Source organism: Hippoglossus hippoglossus, chromosome 7 (assembly GCF_009819705.1).
Source record: "Hippoglossus hippoglossus isolate fHipHip1 chromosome 7, fHipHip1.pri, whole genome shotgun sequence".
In the NCBI taxonomy this organism is placed as follows: Eukaryota; Metazoa; Chordata; class Actinopteri; order Pleuronectiformes; family Pleuronectidae; genus Hippoglossus; species Hippoglossus hippoglossus.
The window spans coordinates 12,930,974-12,948,748 of record NC_047157.1 but is presented as its reverse complement, the minus strand read 5'-3'; the positions used below and the strand labels follow the sequence as shown (position 1 = coordinate 12,948,748).

Here is a 17,775-nt window from a genome sequence, read left to right as displayed (position 1 = left end):
AGCACATTCCTCCCTCTACTGAACTCCCAGAAACAAGAATGTTTCCGTTTTAGGTGAAAACTGCCGCGTTTAGTTCCGCCTCCAGTTCACATTGAACTTTTCGCTAAAGCACGCTGATTTAGCGCTGTCACTGACACACCGGTGTGTTTATCCTCACTGTGGATCAGGTTCTCCTGAGTGTGTAGAAATGGCAGTGTGCTCATTTGACTGTGTGTGTGTGTGTGTGTGTGTGTCTCACAGCAAATGATGTGACCTGCAGCCACGAGACAGAGAGGAGCAGAAAGAGCACACAAGCACAATGTCTGTCTACAACACTCTGCAAGCAGGCGTGCAACACACATGCACACCAACAACCACACTTTATATTTGTTTCAGCCACTTAACATATGTGTTTACAGTGGATTGTGCACATACCCGCACGTCCCCAGCAGCATATGGCCACACACACTCTTCACATGTCATGTATCATGGAAACCCTGGTGTTGTCACTTCCATCCTGCTTATCCGAGAAGTAAAAAGATAACAAACTAAAGTTCTGGCAAGAGAATCACAGCCACAGGGGTAAAAAATGCAAATCCCACCAGCAGGAAGACTCACTCTCATCACTTCCTCTCTTAGCCCTACAAAGAATATATTGTGATCAAAGTTTAATTGCGCTTCATAACAAAAATTCGTTGAATATTGAAAGTGCAGAATGTGATAAAAAGTAAGTCTGAAAAAGCCTCCGCCTTTGAGCGAGCCATGGGTCACTGTCGGACGGGTAGACAACCTGTCCAAGATGACATTTTAACAGGCACCTGTGATTCACTCCAGCGCATATAAAGTCCGAAAGAGGAAAAGTCTGTCAGGCAGGGCAAATGTTTTAATGGTAGCCAGGGATCGATGTTGTCAGCGCAGGCATCCTGTCTGGAAATACATACTTTTTGGGGGGTTAATGTCACCTCCTTCTTTTCAAGGAGAGAGAGAGCAGAGAAAAAGAGCAAGGGAAGAAGAGGTAGAAGGTGTGAGACGGAAGGAGCTCGACGAGATCTCATGCAAACGATCCGAACGACACAGAGTTTAGGGAAATAGCTTGAAAAACATTGACTCACTCATTCACCCGGCCCCCGTATCTGAAAAACAAATTTGAAACATAACCTTGGAAATCAATTAAGAAGTCCCCGGGAGCTTGAGAAAAAATAAAGAAAAGGTCCACCCTTCTTTTCTTTTTTTTTCTCTTCATGTCCTCCACTTAACAGGGACTTGGATCTGCCCATCAGAACGCTGCCTCGTGTACGGGGGCTTTGTCAGCGGGGCTTTATTTAATTTTTTGTAACGGCAGAGTGCCGTATATGCTGTCAAAATGCCTTAAGAGTCTTATTAAAGAAATGCCACAGCTCATTTCCTTGTAATGCAATTCATATGCTGTTGAAAGGGGGCATGTCTAAAGATCTAAACAGCTTTGCTTTTTAGGCTTCACATTAGGGGTTATCTGTGAGGGCTTGTCATTGATTGACATTATCTGGCCTGACAGGGCCTCATATCAAGGTTAACCTCATGGACAAAAGTGCCACCCGCGCGGACACACAAACACACTCCGTATCACCCACACCCGCAGTCAAATAAGACACGCTCTCCTCAACTTCCTGTTGAGAGGGGCCCACTTCATCTGTGTGTGTGTGTGTATGAGAGAGTGTGTAAGCCAGGTGGAGATTTCCAGACTTAATTGATAACTAATGGAGCGGCGTGTGCTGAGTTTACCCTGGAGGATTGACACTGTGTGTGTGTGTGTGTGTGTGTCCTGTGGAGAGATGGGTAGAGGGGTAGGTGAAGGTAAGAGGATGGGGATGACTTACTCAGCAGTGTAGCGCCGGATTCTGGTAAATTAAATACAGTACGGCCCTAAAGATAATGGCAAGGAGTGACACAAGCCAATCCGGGGACTCCTGAACTTTACGGCAAGTAGGCCGCTCACTTTTCTGCACGAGAAAGTGTGAAACTAAACCATGTGAGCACCGTGCACACACACACACATGCACATCTCCCAAGAAGCCACAAAGGCAACAAGAAATCCCCGTGACCAAAATACAACTGAAGCAGTTAATCTGTACAGATATTAGCTCAAGGGCCCTTTAGAGGTGCACCGCCGAGCCCCCTCTGCACTAAACTACCCACACTGCCTTGCATGCGGCACCAAGAACAGCAACCACGAGGGAGGGACACAGGGGTCGTCTGCTCATTTACCACGGTGGTTGGCTCATCAAATTGCACTCCCAGTGTCTTAAAAAGACTGGGAGTGCAATTCGAGAGCTGAGCTTCAAAATAAAGCTGCAGGAATAATTTCTCCCGGTTTCAGGACATAGACGCACGAGACTGTATTTTAAAGCTTTTTGCCCTGCTCCACAGGAACACTTACAAATTAAGTCGTCATCTGGTGCCAGCTGTGAGTCCAGATTTCATGTACAATTTTAACAAGTTAGCCGAGTGTCCCATGAATTACCCTGAGCAGCAAACTGAATAAAAGTTGCCTGTTTTGGTATGTGGTTGTCAGAATGGATCATGTCACTCATGTCGGATAGTGTTATTTATTTTTATTTTTTAACTCCCTTAGACCATTTTAGGTTGCTTGTCCTCTGCGGTGGAAAACACCATAATTACCCTGTTTGTGATGAAGGCGGAGGGCGTATTTGTCCTACGATTTCAACTTTCCTGTCTGATTGCCCTCAAGTTCAACGTCTTTCCTCTTCCGTCTGCACTTGAAATATACATTGTTTTCTTCAGCCATTGTCCTGTGCAGTCTCACTGTGTGTGTGAGTGTGTGTGTGTGTTACTTGGGCCGTTTGTGTCTGCCTTTGTCCTGCAGCGTCTTGTTTGTGTTTTGCAGCAGTGTGAGGGGAGCGTGGCACTTGGCTGAGGGCTCGTATTTGATAACAGCCCGTGGACGGAGCCAGAGTGAAATAGTCCAAACGGGTCCTTCAAGGTCGGCACCCCCAGAAAGACAGTACACAATGTGCAAGGTCACATTCTAGACTAAAAGCAATAAGTGCTTTATTGATAGAAAAAAAAACAACAAGCAGGCAGATGTGCAACCAACTGATTAATAATAAAATAGATTTGTGAGAGAGAGAGACAGGGGGAGGGTCGGGGGCAGAGGGAGAGAAGACAGCTACCTCCTGATTGTACGCCCATGTGTCTGTGTACTGTGTGTGTGTGTGTGTGTGTGTGTGTGTGTGTGTGTGTGTGTGTGTGTGTGTGTGTGTGTGTGCATGCATGTACAGTATGCTTTGCAGCACAACATTGATCCTGTAGTGGAACCTAAAAAAATCCATTAGAAATCCAGTGGTTAAAAAAGAACAAAATGTGACAGATGGGTGCTGGTGGCAGTTTCCCGGCTGCACATTCTCTCTTCTTCATGCCTGAATCATTTCCTATCATGCCCACAGTTTATGCGATCTGTAAAGTACAGTGTGAAAGTACTGTTTAAAAGAAGATCACAAGCAACTCACTTCTCCTGTTTTCACAGTATTCCCCATATCGTATATATCTCATCAGCATCGCGTTTTATGACTGTGACAACAGACACAGTAGATTCCTTTTTTCCATTCAGTCACTAAATGAACAATGTGCCCTTTGTGCTGCACCTACTGTGTTATTATCTTTTTATGAAAATAAGCACAGGGTATTGGACTGTCGTCATCTTTTATATGCCTTTATCGCTCGCTCTCTTTTTCCTTCTTGTCCCCAACCTGGCAAACCTGCCAAGTGAGTAGAGCTCTAAAGTGGATCAGTCAGTGGCAGATTTAGATTTGAGGTGGGGAAAGCTAAGTCCCAGCCCCAGCCAAAACTGTCTTGTCAGGAAGACTCAGAGGGACAGGAGGGCTGGGAGATTTCCATATGCTCTACCACCCCCTTTCCACAGCAGTCTACCAACCCCCCCCCCAACCCCTCTTGCTCCTCGGTCGTGTACCCGTCTTTACAGCCCCCTTTTTTCTAAATCCCTTCTCTACATAAACTTCTCCTCAGATGTGCCCACCCCCAAACCCACATCTATCAACTAGTTGGCAATGGCATTGTTTTTAATCATCAGAACCTCAAAATTATTATTATCGCTTCTGATGCGGCAATTAAAACTTCAGGTCAGAGGCACAACGAGCGGTGATCAGCAGCCGAGCTGAGAAGTTTTAATTAGACGATCAGAACCATTAATGCACAAAAAAAAGGTGTGCGCTGGGAAATTAACGGGAACGTCTTAATCAGGGTTAGCGACTCCGAAGAGGAGTCAAGTGAACAGAGAGCAAAAAACAAATCATTTCCGCACCACTGGGACAAAACTCAATTAAATATGCATGCGGAAAAATGGAAATTTCTCAGCATAGGCTGCACCGACTGTTAGGAAACTGTGGCAAAATCTCACAGCGGGGTCGGCGACCTGCTTATTGTTATTCTTGTGTAATAAAAATGAGAGAGGGGCCAGATGCTGGGGTCTGGGTGTCGTGGCGTAGTTGTCCATCAGTGGCTTTCCGCTTGACTTCCTTGCGTCTGCCGCAACCTCTCTACCATGCAGGGGAGAGAGACAGAGAAAGAGAGAGAAGAGGAAAACACTCTCTTCCTGCGAGACCTAAATTTACAAAAATAAAAACATGGTAATTTCAAGTGTGTCTGTGCATGTTTGCCTGCGTGGCTCAATGATTTTCCTGAAACACGCACGCACACTCACTCTCTCGCACGTACATCTCCCGGGAGAGCCACAGACACAAAAGGTTCACTGAGCTCCACACAGGGAGCTGCAGCCTTGTCGATTAATCTGCCAAAGGTTCATAAAGTTATAACTACGCTTTTTTAAAGAGCCGGAGAAACTCTACCTCTGCATATTGTAAAATAATCCTGAGCTGAGCAGACGTCTCCCAGACCCTGTTTGTATTAATTAAGTCCTGATATTGCGGGGGGTTTGTCCCCGTGTCAGTCATGTTGAAACTCAGCAGGAATCTACAACGAGCCCCGTACCTGTGTTTGATTAGGTGAAGAGATAAGCTTCAGTTTAAACAAGTAATATCTACCTCCCTTATATACAGACCCTCCTGCGTGCTGGCTCGCTCCGCACAAACTGACAGCGCTGCAGGGAGTCGATGTGTTTACGGTGAGGCACCGCATTTAGAATGAACAATAAAGCCAGGTTATTTAATTCTCTATATGTTGTAAATGTAATTCTACAATTTCCATACCATGATTACAAACGCGTCTTGGACGTAAGCCGCCTCGTCTAGTATGTCAGAGAGAGGTAAAGCCGCGGTCTTCCAACTGTGGTTAACTCCCACAACCCTTACCCGGAGCTGCCTTGATTATAGTCTGCGCACGTTCACACAAATAATGCACTTCCAACAGCGTTATTAGGATTTGAAACACCACTTGATTGGGCATGATATCATTCTGGCACACAAACAGAGAGTCTGCATCAAAAAACCAACAAGACCTGTGGGGTTTGGAGCTGTGGAAGAGTGTGTTTGTCAGTGCGGCAGTGCTTGAACACAAGCTGTGTCATCCAAGCGCTGACAAGAAACAGGGCCCTGAAGAACTAGATGATGCACTTATTTTTGACTGAAGATGAAAAAGAACCTGACCTGGTCCAAATGTATTCAAAATACTTTCTTGACTTTTTCCTCAGGTTTTTGGCCTTATACAGACAGCACGCCGTGCTCCACTGTGGCCCTGCACAGTTTCCAGTAAAAATAGTGTCACAGTTAACATAAGCAGTCGGAAAAATTAGTTTCAGCTGTTGTGTTCACGTTCGAAACCTGCCTGTTATTTCCTCCTCGCCGTGCTTACTGAGGTGTCTCCTCCTTGACAATTAGCACACCAGGCTAAAACAGAAGTGTAAATAATGTCCGGCGCGTGTGACAGTGTTGTTTTTCTGTCTGATATTCATTAATAAGGCAGAATGCTTACTGGACTCTCGGGGAGGTGGGGGAGTCGGTCCCGGAGGGAAAAGTTGTTCTTTCATGTAGGTCCCCACAGATTTTATCTCATTGTACGCTATCATGCACACAAACGACTTGAGGTAAACAGCTTACTGTTACCATAGCAATCTCCATTGAAAGCAATGGCAAAAAAGCTGCTGAGGACAAAACCCGCAGCATAAATAATAGTTTAGACAGCCTCCGTAAACCATCGAACCATAGCATGTCCCTTCTCGGGGGAAGCTCGCAATATTAAATTTGTTTTAAAGAACGCTTCACCTTTAAAACAAAACACTACATGTGTGTTTAAGATGTCTATTAATTGAGCTGTAGGCCTGAAACGGTAGCACTCGGCCCTCTTTTCTCATTGTTAACAGACATGTATACGTGAAAAGGCACTAATGGAAAGAAACAACTGTGTAGGGGTCATTTCCTACAAGGAGCTTGAGATCGCAATGGAAAGGAAATCAGTAGTTAAAGCATAAAATACTGAACACGGTAAACAGAAAAAAAACTACCTCCACTGCAACACCCAAATGACCTCAATCTTCCTTTGGAGAGTATTTCTAAAAAAAAAATATATATATAACTTGAAAATTTATGGCTTCTCCTTCCTAATAGTTTTTCCAGCTGATTTTCTTTTTTTTTCTCCAAATTGCTGTCTTCTAAAAGGTGACCCTTTCACCCCTGCCTGCAATTGTCTAACACTAAATTGTACGGTAATGTGCCGCTGATATATAACCGCCTCAAAACTACATAATTCCTGGAGTCATTGTTTCAGAGAGGAAGCCTGCAATGTAAATACAGTAACTGAGAAAGCATGTGTGGGGGGCAGGGGGTGCATTGTGATCTGTAAACTCCTTCAAATTGTATATCCTCTAATGATTCCACAGCTTTGCAAAAGAAAATGAAAACAGGATTTTATGTTGCACCAGCGTGATTTACATAATGCCGGCAATGGCTCACACATGATTGTGCTTGGCTTTATGGCTGAGGGAAAATGAAGGGGCTCGTTCTCATTGTTGTAGAAAGTGAATTGAATCTTTAAGATAGAACTTTGTTACCTCTGATATCGTACATTTCTCTCTGTTCGGATGGTGTGTCCGTAGCTCGGCCTGGTCTATTATCCTACTCATAGTGCAGCTGAGTTCAAATTCAATACAACTAAGAGGAAATGTCTCCTCGGTTATTTGGCCTTTAACAGTTTCCACAGAGCCTCAACTGACAAAGCTGAGGCTCTGCTGAATAAAAATCTGAACACAAGTGAACAACTTTTTTTTAATTTATCATAAATACTGTGTAACTCAGGGCCACCTCCTCCTCCTCCTCCTCCTACGAAACTGATAAAGATCTGGCCTTGATTTTGAGTCTGGAAAATGCTGTTGGAAGGTGAACTTTGGTGGCTCTGGAAATCAAGTGAAAGGTAACAGAGTGCAGTTTCTGCCCTAAAAAGGCAGCTCTGGATCTGGAATGCCACAGGCAGCTGTTCCTGCCTCATCAGAGGACATGTTATAAAGATAGCCCCACTTGGGTTGAAATAATGCCACCCATTCCTGCCCCGAAGCACACTCTATCATGCTCTATTGTTCAGGGAGGCCCGGTGGGAAAAAACGCTCAGCCTGTGTAGTATGTCTTGTGAAGTAAAGACATGTAAAACACAGGAACTACAACATTTGTTTGAATGATGTACCTGTGTTGCTGTCTTGGTTAGATCAACAGTAAAAGACAGCAGAGTGTAAACAGCTTACACACACACACACGTTGTGTTATTTTGCTGTTAATAAAATGATTATTATGATGATTATTGAGCCGAATCCTGCTGAATAGCCGACGTGAGAACAAGGTCCAAAAAGCCCAAAAGTGCTCAGCGGTCAGCGTATTCTGACAGCTGTAACACTGAGCAGATCCCCACTCAGTGGCAAGACCACAGCCTCTTGAGGTGAGAGTGAAGATAACATTTCACAGTGTCTGTATAGCGCTGTCATGTGAAGGATTATGTAGCCGTGTATTTGCCGCTTGTAGTACCGTAGGGGGTCTGATACCTATCTGCCTGTGGTTTCAGCTGCCTGCACCTTTTTTTTCTCCTTTTTTTCCCACCACTGCGTTAACGTCAGAGCTGACCAAAGAGGTGTGACTTAGAAAGATATGTACAGTATCTCAGTTTGTCCTTTTAGTCTTGTGCTGTTATTGTTAAGTGCTCTTGTATGTTATTAATAGCAGCAGTCGCTGTTGTTCTATGGCAGTTTGTTTTTCCATTGCGATGTTTAAAATCAGTACAAGTTACTGACGTGGAAAAGCAGCTTCAAAGCTGCTTCTGGTGATACTCAAAGCATTTCTGCGCCTCATGTGGAGGGAGTTACATTTTTTCTCAAACTGTAACCAATTTGGTTTTACTAATTTAATGTGTATATTGTTGTTTTTTGTTTGTTTCTAACAGCTGAAAGGAGTTTATGCACTGAAACGACCTCAGGAAAACCCAAGATGGCCGCCAAAAGAAAAGGTGGCCTAAAACTCAATGCTATCTGTGCCAAGCTGAGCCGCCAGGTGGTGTTCGACAGCAGCTCCCAGAATGCAGAGGGAGACCAGAGTGTAGCAGAAAACAGCGAGCGTGGCAGTTCCCACTACGACGACAACGAGACCAACTTCCCAGAGAGCCTGAGCCTAAATCAGAGCCTAGAGGAGGACCAGAAGAGACGCGAGGCCATCGAGAAGTGGGTCAACGGCGAGTACGGCGAAGAGCCGCCGGCTCCCGAGGACGAGCAGGAGCGCGAACTCAAAGTCAGCAATGAAGACGGCCCTCCCGAGGGCGTGTACATGGTACAGCCTAAAGGCTGCAGCGACGATGAAGACAATGCAGAGGAGGCCGAGCCTGTGGCCGGGTCTCAAGATGGCAGTTACCATGGCGACAAAGAAGGTGAAGACAGGCCTCCAAAAGACAACGCCTTGATGCCACCGAGCGAGGCCCAGAGTCGCCAAGCACCTTTCTCCTCTCCAGGTACATTCTGACACTGTGTCCTCCCTCTGATGGAGACTTCTTATACGTCTTAAACCAACACCACCTTTGCCCTTTAAAACATTTCACTCCATAGTATCAAGGCTTAGATAAAAGGGTGGGTGACATTGTCACCTCCACTAAAGCTTAAGTGTATTCAAAGTCACATTCTACAGTTACAGTATGAATAGCCAGAGACATAACCCTAAAGACAGATTCAACTCCTAGACATGGTGGGGGGAAATCAGTAACTTGTCAGTGTGTGGTTAACTGTATGAAGAAATTCATAAATGGAGCGCGCTTACAACATAAGGCTGTTTATGTATTCTCCCAGCAGCTGTGGGCCAACAGCGCATGGCCGGGCCAGGCTAAGCTTCACATTACACCCAGGATTACATATTGACTCTTTGATTTTTCCCTAAGCTCACTAAACTTAGCCACTGCTTCAAGCTCCTCTATTACATGGAGCCGTAGTCTGCCCTGGAGGGGTTTGTTGTTTTTTTCCACAGTTGTCAAATCCAAGAGATCAATCGTCAAATAAAGTCAGGAACATAGAAGTTATACTGCAGTGCCATATCAAGCTTTAAGCATGTTACAAACAACAGCTCCACTTATTTATTGATTAACACACATTAACGTGTTTTGATACATTTCTCATATGTGCTCTCGTAAATGAGTCATTGACGGTTCAATTGTAAATTTATGATGTTCCCTCGCAATAATTCACTGATTATCAAAGAGATAACATCGGTAGAAACTTCCAACAGTCATCTGAGGTAGCAAGAATATGCGTTAGCAGCACAAACAATCTTTTAAGAAAGCGCCCTTTACTGTTATATACTTTGTGACCCTTGAAACTGCACGCACACACACACTATGGGAGAGATTGGCCTTTGTGTAGCAAAAGTTAAAACAGAGCTGTAAAAAGGAGAAAAAAAAAAACATAACTCGGTTATATGAATAGATAAAGCCTGTTTTTTCACAGACAACCAGAGAGAGAGGGGGGAAAAAAACAGCAATTTGCAGGCGAGACCGGTTGTTGTGGTACAAAAACAAGTTTTGTTTCGATGTTGCTCACATCAGTTTAACAGTTTTTTTTTTTTTTTTTGGTCTTTCATCTAGGTTTAGGTATGTACCTCAGAGTCATGTACACGAGCTCTTTTTGTTTGCATTTTTCTTCTTGTTTTCAACGACCGTGCACCAGTAGCTCCGGCCACACACACTCTTTCACACACACACACACACACACACACACACACACACACACACACACACACACACACACACACACACACACACACACACACACACACACACACACACACACACACACACACACACACACACACACAATCAGGGGCAGGGGCTTCTCAGAAAATGAAGCGGGTTTCATTTCAAAGGCAAATGCAAAAGGTTTTGTGGTTTTAATTAGTCATTTTGTGTGTTTGTCATGGCCCTAAAAAAACAAAACCTGTCTGTAAATATGTATTACTGTAGCAGGCCTCCACCTCTGTCTTCTCTGTCTCCTTTACTACTTCACATCTCACTACAAAGACAGAGTTTGCAGACTGCAGGGAGAGCATCCTGCATAAGTTGCAAATCTTATCTTTAGTGTGTGTTTTTTTTTCAGAGTTGCTCTTTGTTGATTGTAACTAGGGCATCTATATTGCCACGTTTCTGCTCAGCTCACAATTAAAACATCCCCCCCCCCCCTCTCTGTCTCTCTCTCTCTCTCTCTCTCTCTTTCTCTCTCTCTCTCTCGCCGCTGTCTTTCAAAGGCTGATGCGGAGTGCACATAATTATGCATATAAACATAGTGGCTTAATTATCTCTCACAACATCAGTGACAATGTAATTAACAAACATTGCAAGATCAATGAGAGAAACTGCGACCTTCAAAACATTTAACTCCTCACATTGAGGCATCGTGCGGATTTCCTATCAGTGCAAAACCCCAGAATACTTTTCCTAGATAATTTAGATGTCGCATTAGAGCCCTCATAAGCCAGTCAATGGGAAAAAAAGCCAATGAATAAAAACTATGAAAGCAATGACAGAGATGCTCATAGCGATGGATCAAACAGGCTTGACCATGACTTCCATTTGCAATTCTGGGTTCACTGTAAAAGGTTATTGTTCATTTCAAGCTATTTCAAAGCGCTCGCTCTATTTACTGCCCGTTAATTAACTAACCAAACAGCAAGGAAGTTTGAGGCTCTGTACAGTTTTGTGCATGTGTCAAATTAATCCAAGCAAATGCCCCTGATATTATTTATTCAAGCCAACTATTTATCAGCATACCACTGTTCATTTTAACAAAACACACTCAAACTAATTCGCCAACTTGAACACAAATTGCTTATTAAAAATGGATTTAAATGACTGTACCTTATGAAAATAACACAATTCAAAAACTCTCCCTGACTGAACTCCAGTGAAAACGCAGCACATTATAAAAAAATCCAAATAGTTTACATTGTGCTTGTGTGGCTCAAAGCAGACCCCTTTAGAGGGTATTCAAAGTCTAGATTAGTCCATATATAGCAGCTAGCATGCACCTTTATCATCAGCGACACCTCTGCCTCTCAGTCCTGTGAGTAGAGAAGCGATGCCATGTGGATGGCCATGTTTGGTCAGCCAAAAGGAGATATAATGCCCATCTGTTATCATATCTGCGCAGGAAAATGTGGCCTAATTGCCTCAAATATAGACAAGGCAGGTCTGTGTGGTGTGTCGGATTTTGCTGGCCTGAAGTGTCGAGATTAGGAGCCACTTGTTTGTAGATTTTCCAGTGGCACCAGAGAGAGCACGGTCAGACGAGCAGGGGATTTTTATTTATTTATTTATTAACTCGTAGTTTCCTGCTCGGTGTCACATGACATCAGCCAGAAAGGGCTTGAGTAGAAAACTCATTTACATGGTGCTTCAGAAAGGTTATCTCCTGTTGGTCCCAGTCATAATCCCTTCATGTCCAATCATTTGCCTTTCATTGATAGCTGTCACACGATGTCACATGAAGGAATAAAGAGACTCAGATATTTTTTTTTGCAGAAGGTGGTGATGAAACCCGAAGCAAAGAGAATATGAAAAAAGGGATGTCAGAGCTCCCATGACAGAAACCACCATCTCTCTGAAACAATTAGCAATTGGCTCTGCAACTAAAACAAGAGAGGTTTTCTGTAATTAACACATTTTGCTATAATGATAGTATAATGAACTGTGAGATTTGTTATGTTGGTAATGGCATTGATCTCCAAACATTTTTACTTTGATATTCTAAAATGCAAGTCTATCCAACAATATTTATTCTATTCCTTTTCCCTTTCCAATCATTCTTCCTCACTCAGTAAAGTGTAGTTTCAACTTTCTGACCCAGTAGTAGTGTTGGCGGCTCAGCCCTAACTTTAGAGCTATATGATATACTGTGACCTGAGATGCCCTTATAAATACAGTAGCAGTAAACTCCAACCAAGCACTGAAGTCATCAACACCTAAATCAAATGTGAGGAATGTATAGCTGAATGCTTTTTAATGGACATGTCCAGATGTATCTCTAACAACATTTGATGCCATGTGTACTTATCATTTTACAGGCTTAGGAAAGAATAAAAAGGACTTTAACTCTAGAATAGGGTGAACCCTGCACCAACTACTTCTATATGTATGCACAGTGTGTCACTCTGTGGTTTCAGTGCATGTACAAACATGTTCAAACTTCCTCTCAAATACCTCATGCATTTCTCTTAAATTTTTCATGCCCTTTCGATCCACCAGCTCCTCTTTCATACTGATCCACTGAGCAGAGGAGCAACCCCAAAGCAGTGAATGGAAAATTTGGGGATTATTTTACATGCTGCGCAGGAGATGTGAAAAGCAGGACCCAGCGACTGATTTAGCAATAACTGAGAAATCTGAGACAAGAGCAGAGATATTTGTGTATTAATTACCCGGGTGGTTGGTGATATTACCTCTCGCCAGCTCATGTGTTCCTGTGGTCATGAAAAAAACCAATAAGATTTTAGTATTTGGACCTTGATCCTGTGCCTGTGCCAGTGATGAGTTAAGATGGCCAAAGGCTTTAAATGACTATCATCTATCATCTTTCCTTTCATTACTAGCATGTCTGTTTTCTGGGATCCTGCCTAACATGCAAACTGACACAGAAAGAGATTTTCTGAATTGAGCCGGATCAGCAGACACAACAGTTTGGAGAAAAGCAGCCTCACAGGTCCTCCCTGTCTCTTTCTGTCTTTGTTCCGCTCTCAAATACCCTTCCCCTCGTCTTTTACCCCTCGCTCTTCTTCTTTATGCACAGCTTTGTCCCTCCGCTGCTTTCAGCGCAAATCATTTTCCCTTTTCCCGACTCTCTGACCCCTTGCACTAACCTGGATGAAAGTTAATGGGCCAGAATTAATCTCCACATAATGCAATTAAACTATACATTGACTATACAGTATTTCGCTATGTCCTTGGGGAAGTTGTCCAATTTAATGGACTCTTAAAATGAAAGTGATGTTTCAGTTCACAAATGTGTAAAAAGAGGAAAAGATTCATTCTGTTCACTTTTGAAGGTGACACAATAATCACATTATTTTAAAACACCTTACACTAAGCTTCATGGAGGATTAAATGGAACACACTTGCCACGTGTCATTATGTCTCTGCTGATAGTGATAGTTTTGTCTTTTTAATAATATTCAGCCTCAAGTCTGCACATAAAAAAATGTGCTGAAAGTCTTTTTTTCAAAAGCTATGTAAAAAAACTTTTTTCTTAAGTAGTTTCTTCATTATGTATTTGTTGCTGTGTGTTTGCCAAAATGGTAATGTGAGATAGCGTCTCTTCCCAGCTATTTTGTCAGATTGTCAACTTCAATGATATCTGATGCCAAACAAAATGCAAAGTTGTCAAACAAAAGCGAGCATCAGTCAATATGTAACAAGAGGGAACCATTTGGTAGATCATGTTTGTATATGCTGTATTAGCCTTTATTATTATGATTAGACTTTAATAATTAATACCAGACAGAACTGACTTGATGGGCATCAGGATTGAAGTTAAGTTTAGCTATCCTCTGTTTTTGTCACCAGGAGAGGCATCTGCCCTGCGAGACTATGCAGCCAACACCATGAATGAGTTTTTGGGAATGTTCGGTTATGATGACCAGCAGGTAAGGGATGAGCTGACCAAGAAGATCAGCTTTGAGAAGCTCAAAGCTGCTACCTCAGACCCCTCATCCCTCAGCAGTGAGGAGGCATCACGGCGTGCTCGCTTCTCTAAGTACGAAGAGTACATTCGCAAGCTAAAAGCAGGTGAGACCTTACCTTGGCCTGTGCATGCTTCCCACCCCAAACCAGACGACCTCAACTCAAAACTAGCCCAAGACAAGAGTGCTACCATGCTCCAGACCTCGGGGTGCCACCCAGGAGCCGAGGCACAGATCTACCCCTCCAGCCTGGACCACAAACAGCCAGGAGGACTCCAACTGGGAACATCTCAGCCAGCCAACCCCTCTCACATGCAGAACATGACACCCCGAGCCTCCAAGTATGACTTCTTCATTCAGAAGCTGAAGATGGGTGAGAGTCTGCAGCAGCAGAATGGTAATGCTTACAAGCGACCCTCCAAGTACGACCTGGAGAACGTCAAGTTCCTGCACCTCTTCAAGCCCGGCGAGGGCAATCCTGACATGGGCGGTGCCATCGCCTTTAAAACGGGCAAAGTGGGCCGCCCCTCGAAGTATGACATCAGAACAATTCAGAAACTGATGCCAGGAAATCCTGAGGCCTCGCTGATGCCCAATGTCCTCGCTACAGCACCAGGAAACCCAGGAGCTCCTGGTGTTCCCACTGTATGTGCAGCCGGGGCCAGCATCACTCCGGGGCTCACAATGGACCAGACCGGCCAAATAAGCTTCAACGCCACCGACTACCTAAAGTCCAGCTTCTCCAAGACTGACTCCATCACCACTGGCACTGTGTCCTCCGTTAAGTAAGTCTGATCAAACATTGTCATATAACACTAGAAAACACAGACAAGGCTTTTATTTAGTTTGAATACATCTGCATCAAAAAACAATTTTTTGGCTTCGCCACTGATAGTGGATATTCCAAGTTTTAGTACTACATCACAGTACTAAAATTGGTCTAATATGGTGCAGATTGTATTAAATCTGTAGATGGACTGGTCAAATAAGTGTGCTGTAAAAGCAAATAAAAAATAGCAGAATTTCTCATTGCACAAAAATGGGTGTGGCCTATGGACAGATACATGTTTGAGCAGGTATTTTGGGGAAAAACATTACCCAAACATTTATACTTTATATGAACATGATATGCATCCCTTCTAATGACGACATGCATCCCATTTACTTATTCACAAAATATAAAAATCTGATAATAAATCATTTAACCTGTCATTAAAATTCTAATTTAAAGTTTAATGGTGGTTTGAAAAGATTTCAAGCTCAGAGGTCTGTCTTCCTCACACCGATAGTCTCTCAGTGGAACACCTTGGAGCTAATGTGAAGCTCACATACACTTAACTGCTACTGTGAGTCAGTTAGCCCAACGCAAAGGTAATTGCTATCTTTACAGCAGCCAACAGGAACGTTGTGTGAAATAGCGCATAGCGCCCAATAGATCCACGACATGATGAGTTGCGAAGGCACATGAAGTGTTTACTCGCTGTAGCACTCCATGGAGACTGATTTAGCACAGTCATCGCAAAGTGACTGACTTCTTTCGTTTGGCTAGGGTGTAACAACTCTCCCTTTAATTACTTTGGAGCCATGACTAACCTCCCGGCGAGTCACAGGGGCCGACTCAACACTGCCTGACGAGTGCACTTTAAAGGAAGCAAACGAGGGGTTTGGGGAACTAGCCTACAGTTGTGTGCACTACCAGTAGGAAACAGCTCCCAGAGTCTGTTTGATTGGTTTTGACCTTGTCTCTAGTTAGTCAAGACCTATCAAAGACACTGTTCAAGAGCCCTCAGGCACCTCTCCCTCAGGCTTTGGCCTTTGTCAGGTTGGGGCTCAACGGAGCTGCAAGCCTGGCTAACTAAACCAGTCTGTTGCTTGTATACGGGGAGAAGAGGGGGTGCTAGGGAGAGTGTCTGGCAGCACATCCTCCCCTCTGGGCCAGATTAACCTCAGGTCATCCCCCGTGTGGAGCTGCTCACATGGAGCTAAATGCCATCCCTGAGAGGGAGCAAGCAGAACCAATAACTGTATTATGACATCTACAGACAGTACTGCTACAGGCTTCATGAAGGCAGTCACATTACAGGTGACGAAAAGCACACAACAATTCCCAGCATGTCTCTCTAATACAAATTTGATCGAGTTGAAACTGGTACTGAGTCAATTAGCTGGATCCATATGCTTTTCAGGCTTCAGTGTTGTCTTACATCTTTGGTCCAGACTAATTGGAGACAACTTGACATCAGCACTAGAGGCAAGGTCCATAGAGACTATCAGAAAAGACCTTTTCAGAGCATTTCTTCCACATCCCCATTATCCAGTTTTGCATACGAGCACTCACCAAAATACCCCCATAAAAGATTAATGTCCTTTGCTCCTGCATTTTGCCTTTCATTGGTTGGGAGACCATGCATCAAAGTGTGCACCTTAAATCCCTGATTCATACGGCATATGAAAACGCTGTTATGACACAAGAAAATGTATATTGATAGTCCAAAGTTTGGGAGCGGCCTGTAAGTAAATAGTGTGTCAGTTTGTTTTTATTAACAACAGGCAGCCCAACCTCGCCATTAATCCTGTCTCTTTTGTGTTTTCTGTTGCATTAGGAATGGCCTGCCACCAGATAAACCCGCCAGCGAAGACATCAACCTCTACCAGAAATATATTGCTAGGTATGCAAATCCCTCAATGTGCTACACCAATGAAAAAACATACCAAACAGAGATGGGCCTTTTTTTTATGTACTGATGGTGCGTTTTATTAAGTGATGTAACTCGATCTTAGGCTGGTATGAAAATGTTCGGTGCGCACTAAATTAATTAAGAAAAGACTCCAATTTATGTGCTGAGAGGAAGTAGAAGGATAAGAGGTAATGAAAGAGAAATGGTTTGACGGCAGCGTACAGTGTCTGGTTGAATAAATGCTCACAGTGTGTCTAGCACTAAAACACGAGGAGAACATAAATCTGCACTTTTAGCTTTGACTGACACAGAGAGGATATGAGCTCAGACCAGGTTCCTCTTTAGTTCTGCCATTAATTGTTGAAACACGTGAGGGACTGATCTAAAAAGTCTGTCTTCCACACCATCGGAGATCCAAGCCTCAGGGGAGGAGAGGTATCTGTGGTTTCTATGGACACAGAACAATGTCCCTCATTCTGGATTAATTTTGAGCAGACACTAGAAAGGTGATTATCACTTGTTTGTTTATTCCATTTAAAAAGAAAGAAAACAGCATTTGAAAAGCCAAAGTGGCTTTGGCATTAATGATTACTTCTCCAAGCCATAACATGAAGGGCACAAATCAAAGCCCTGGCACTGACAGACACACATCCTCTTCTCCGCACACACTCACACACACACACACAAAACCTCTTCCTTGGACTGATTACATTTTGCAAGAAGATTTAATTAAGGAATTTTTAATGAGGCTTCTGCTGGCACTGCCAAGAACTGTTTTGATATTTGCGCTGCATAATGCATAAAATTTGTCTAAACATCTCGGCAGTTGATGCACGGGGAGGCTGCAGATAAGCCCAGATACAGTTTCAATTTCCGTGTTGGGGTTGGGAAAAAAAAGAGAAAGGAAAGAAGAGGAGGGAGGAAAAAAAAATGGAAAAGGAGGGCTCATAAAAAGGGCAAATGTAACG

General features: G+C 43.5%; 1 protein-coding gene across 9 annotated transcripts in view; it reads left to right on the top strand.

Annotated features, from left to right (window-relative positions):
* The window catches only part of casz1 (castor zinc finger 1), a 76,959-nt gene that overhangs the window by 34,440 nt on the left and 24,744 nt on the right, over positions 1-17,775 (top strand). For all 9 annotated transcript variants that reach the window (XM_034590138.1, XM_034590141.1, XM_034590135.1 and 6 more), the window contains exons 2-4: positions 8,371-8,928; positions 14,014-14,914; positions 16,733-16,798. In XM_034590138.1, coding sequence (XP_034446029.1) covers positions 8,371-8,928; positions 14,014-14,914; positions 16,733-16,798 — 1,525 coding nt within the window. The remainder of the gene's footprint in view (positions 1-8,370; positions 8,929-14,013; positions 14,915-16,732; positions 16,799-17,775) is intronic.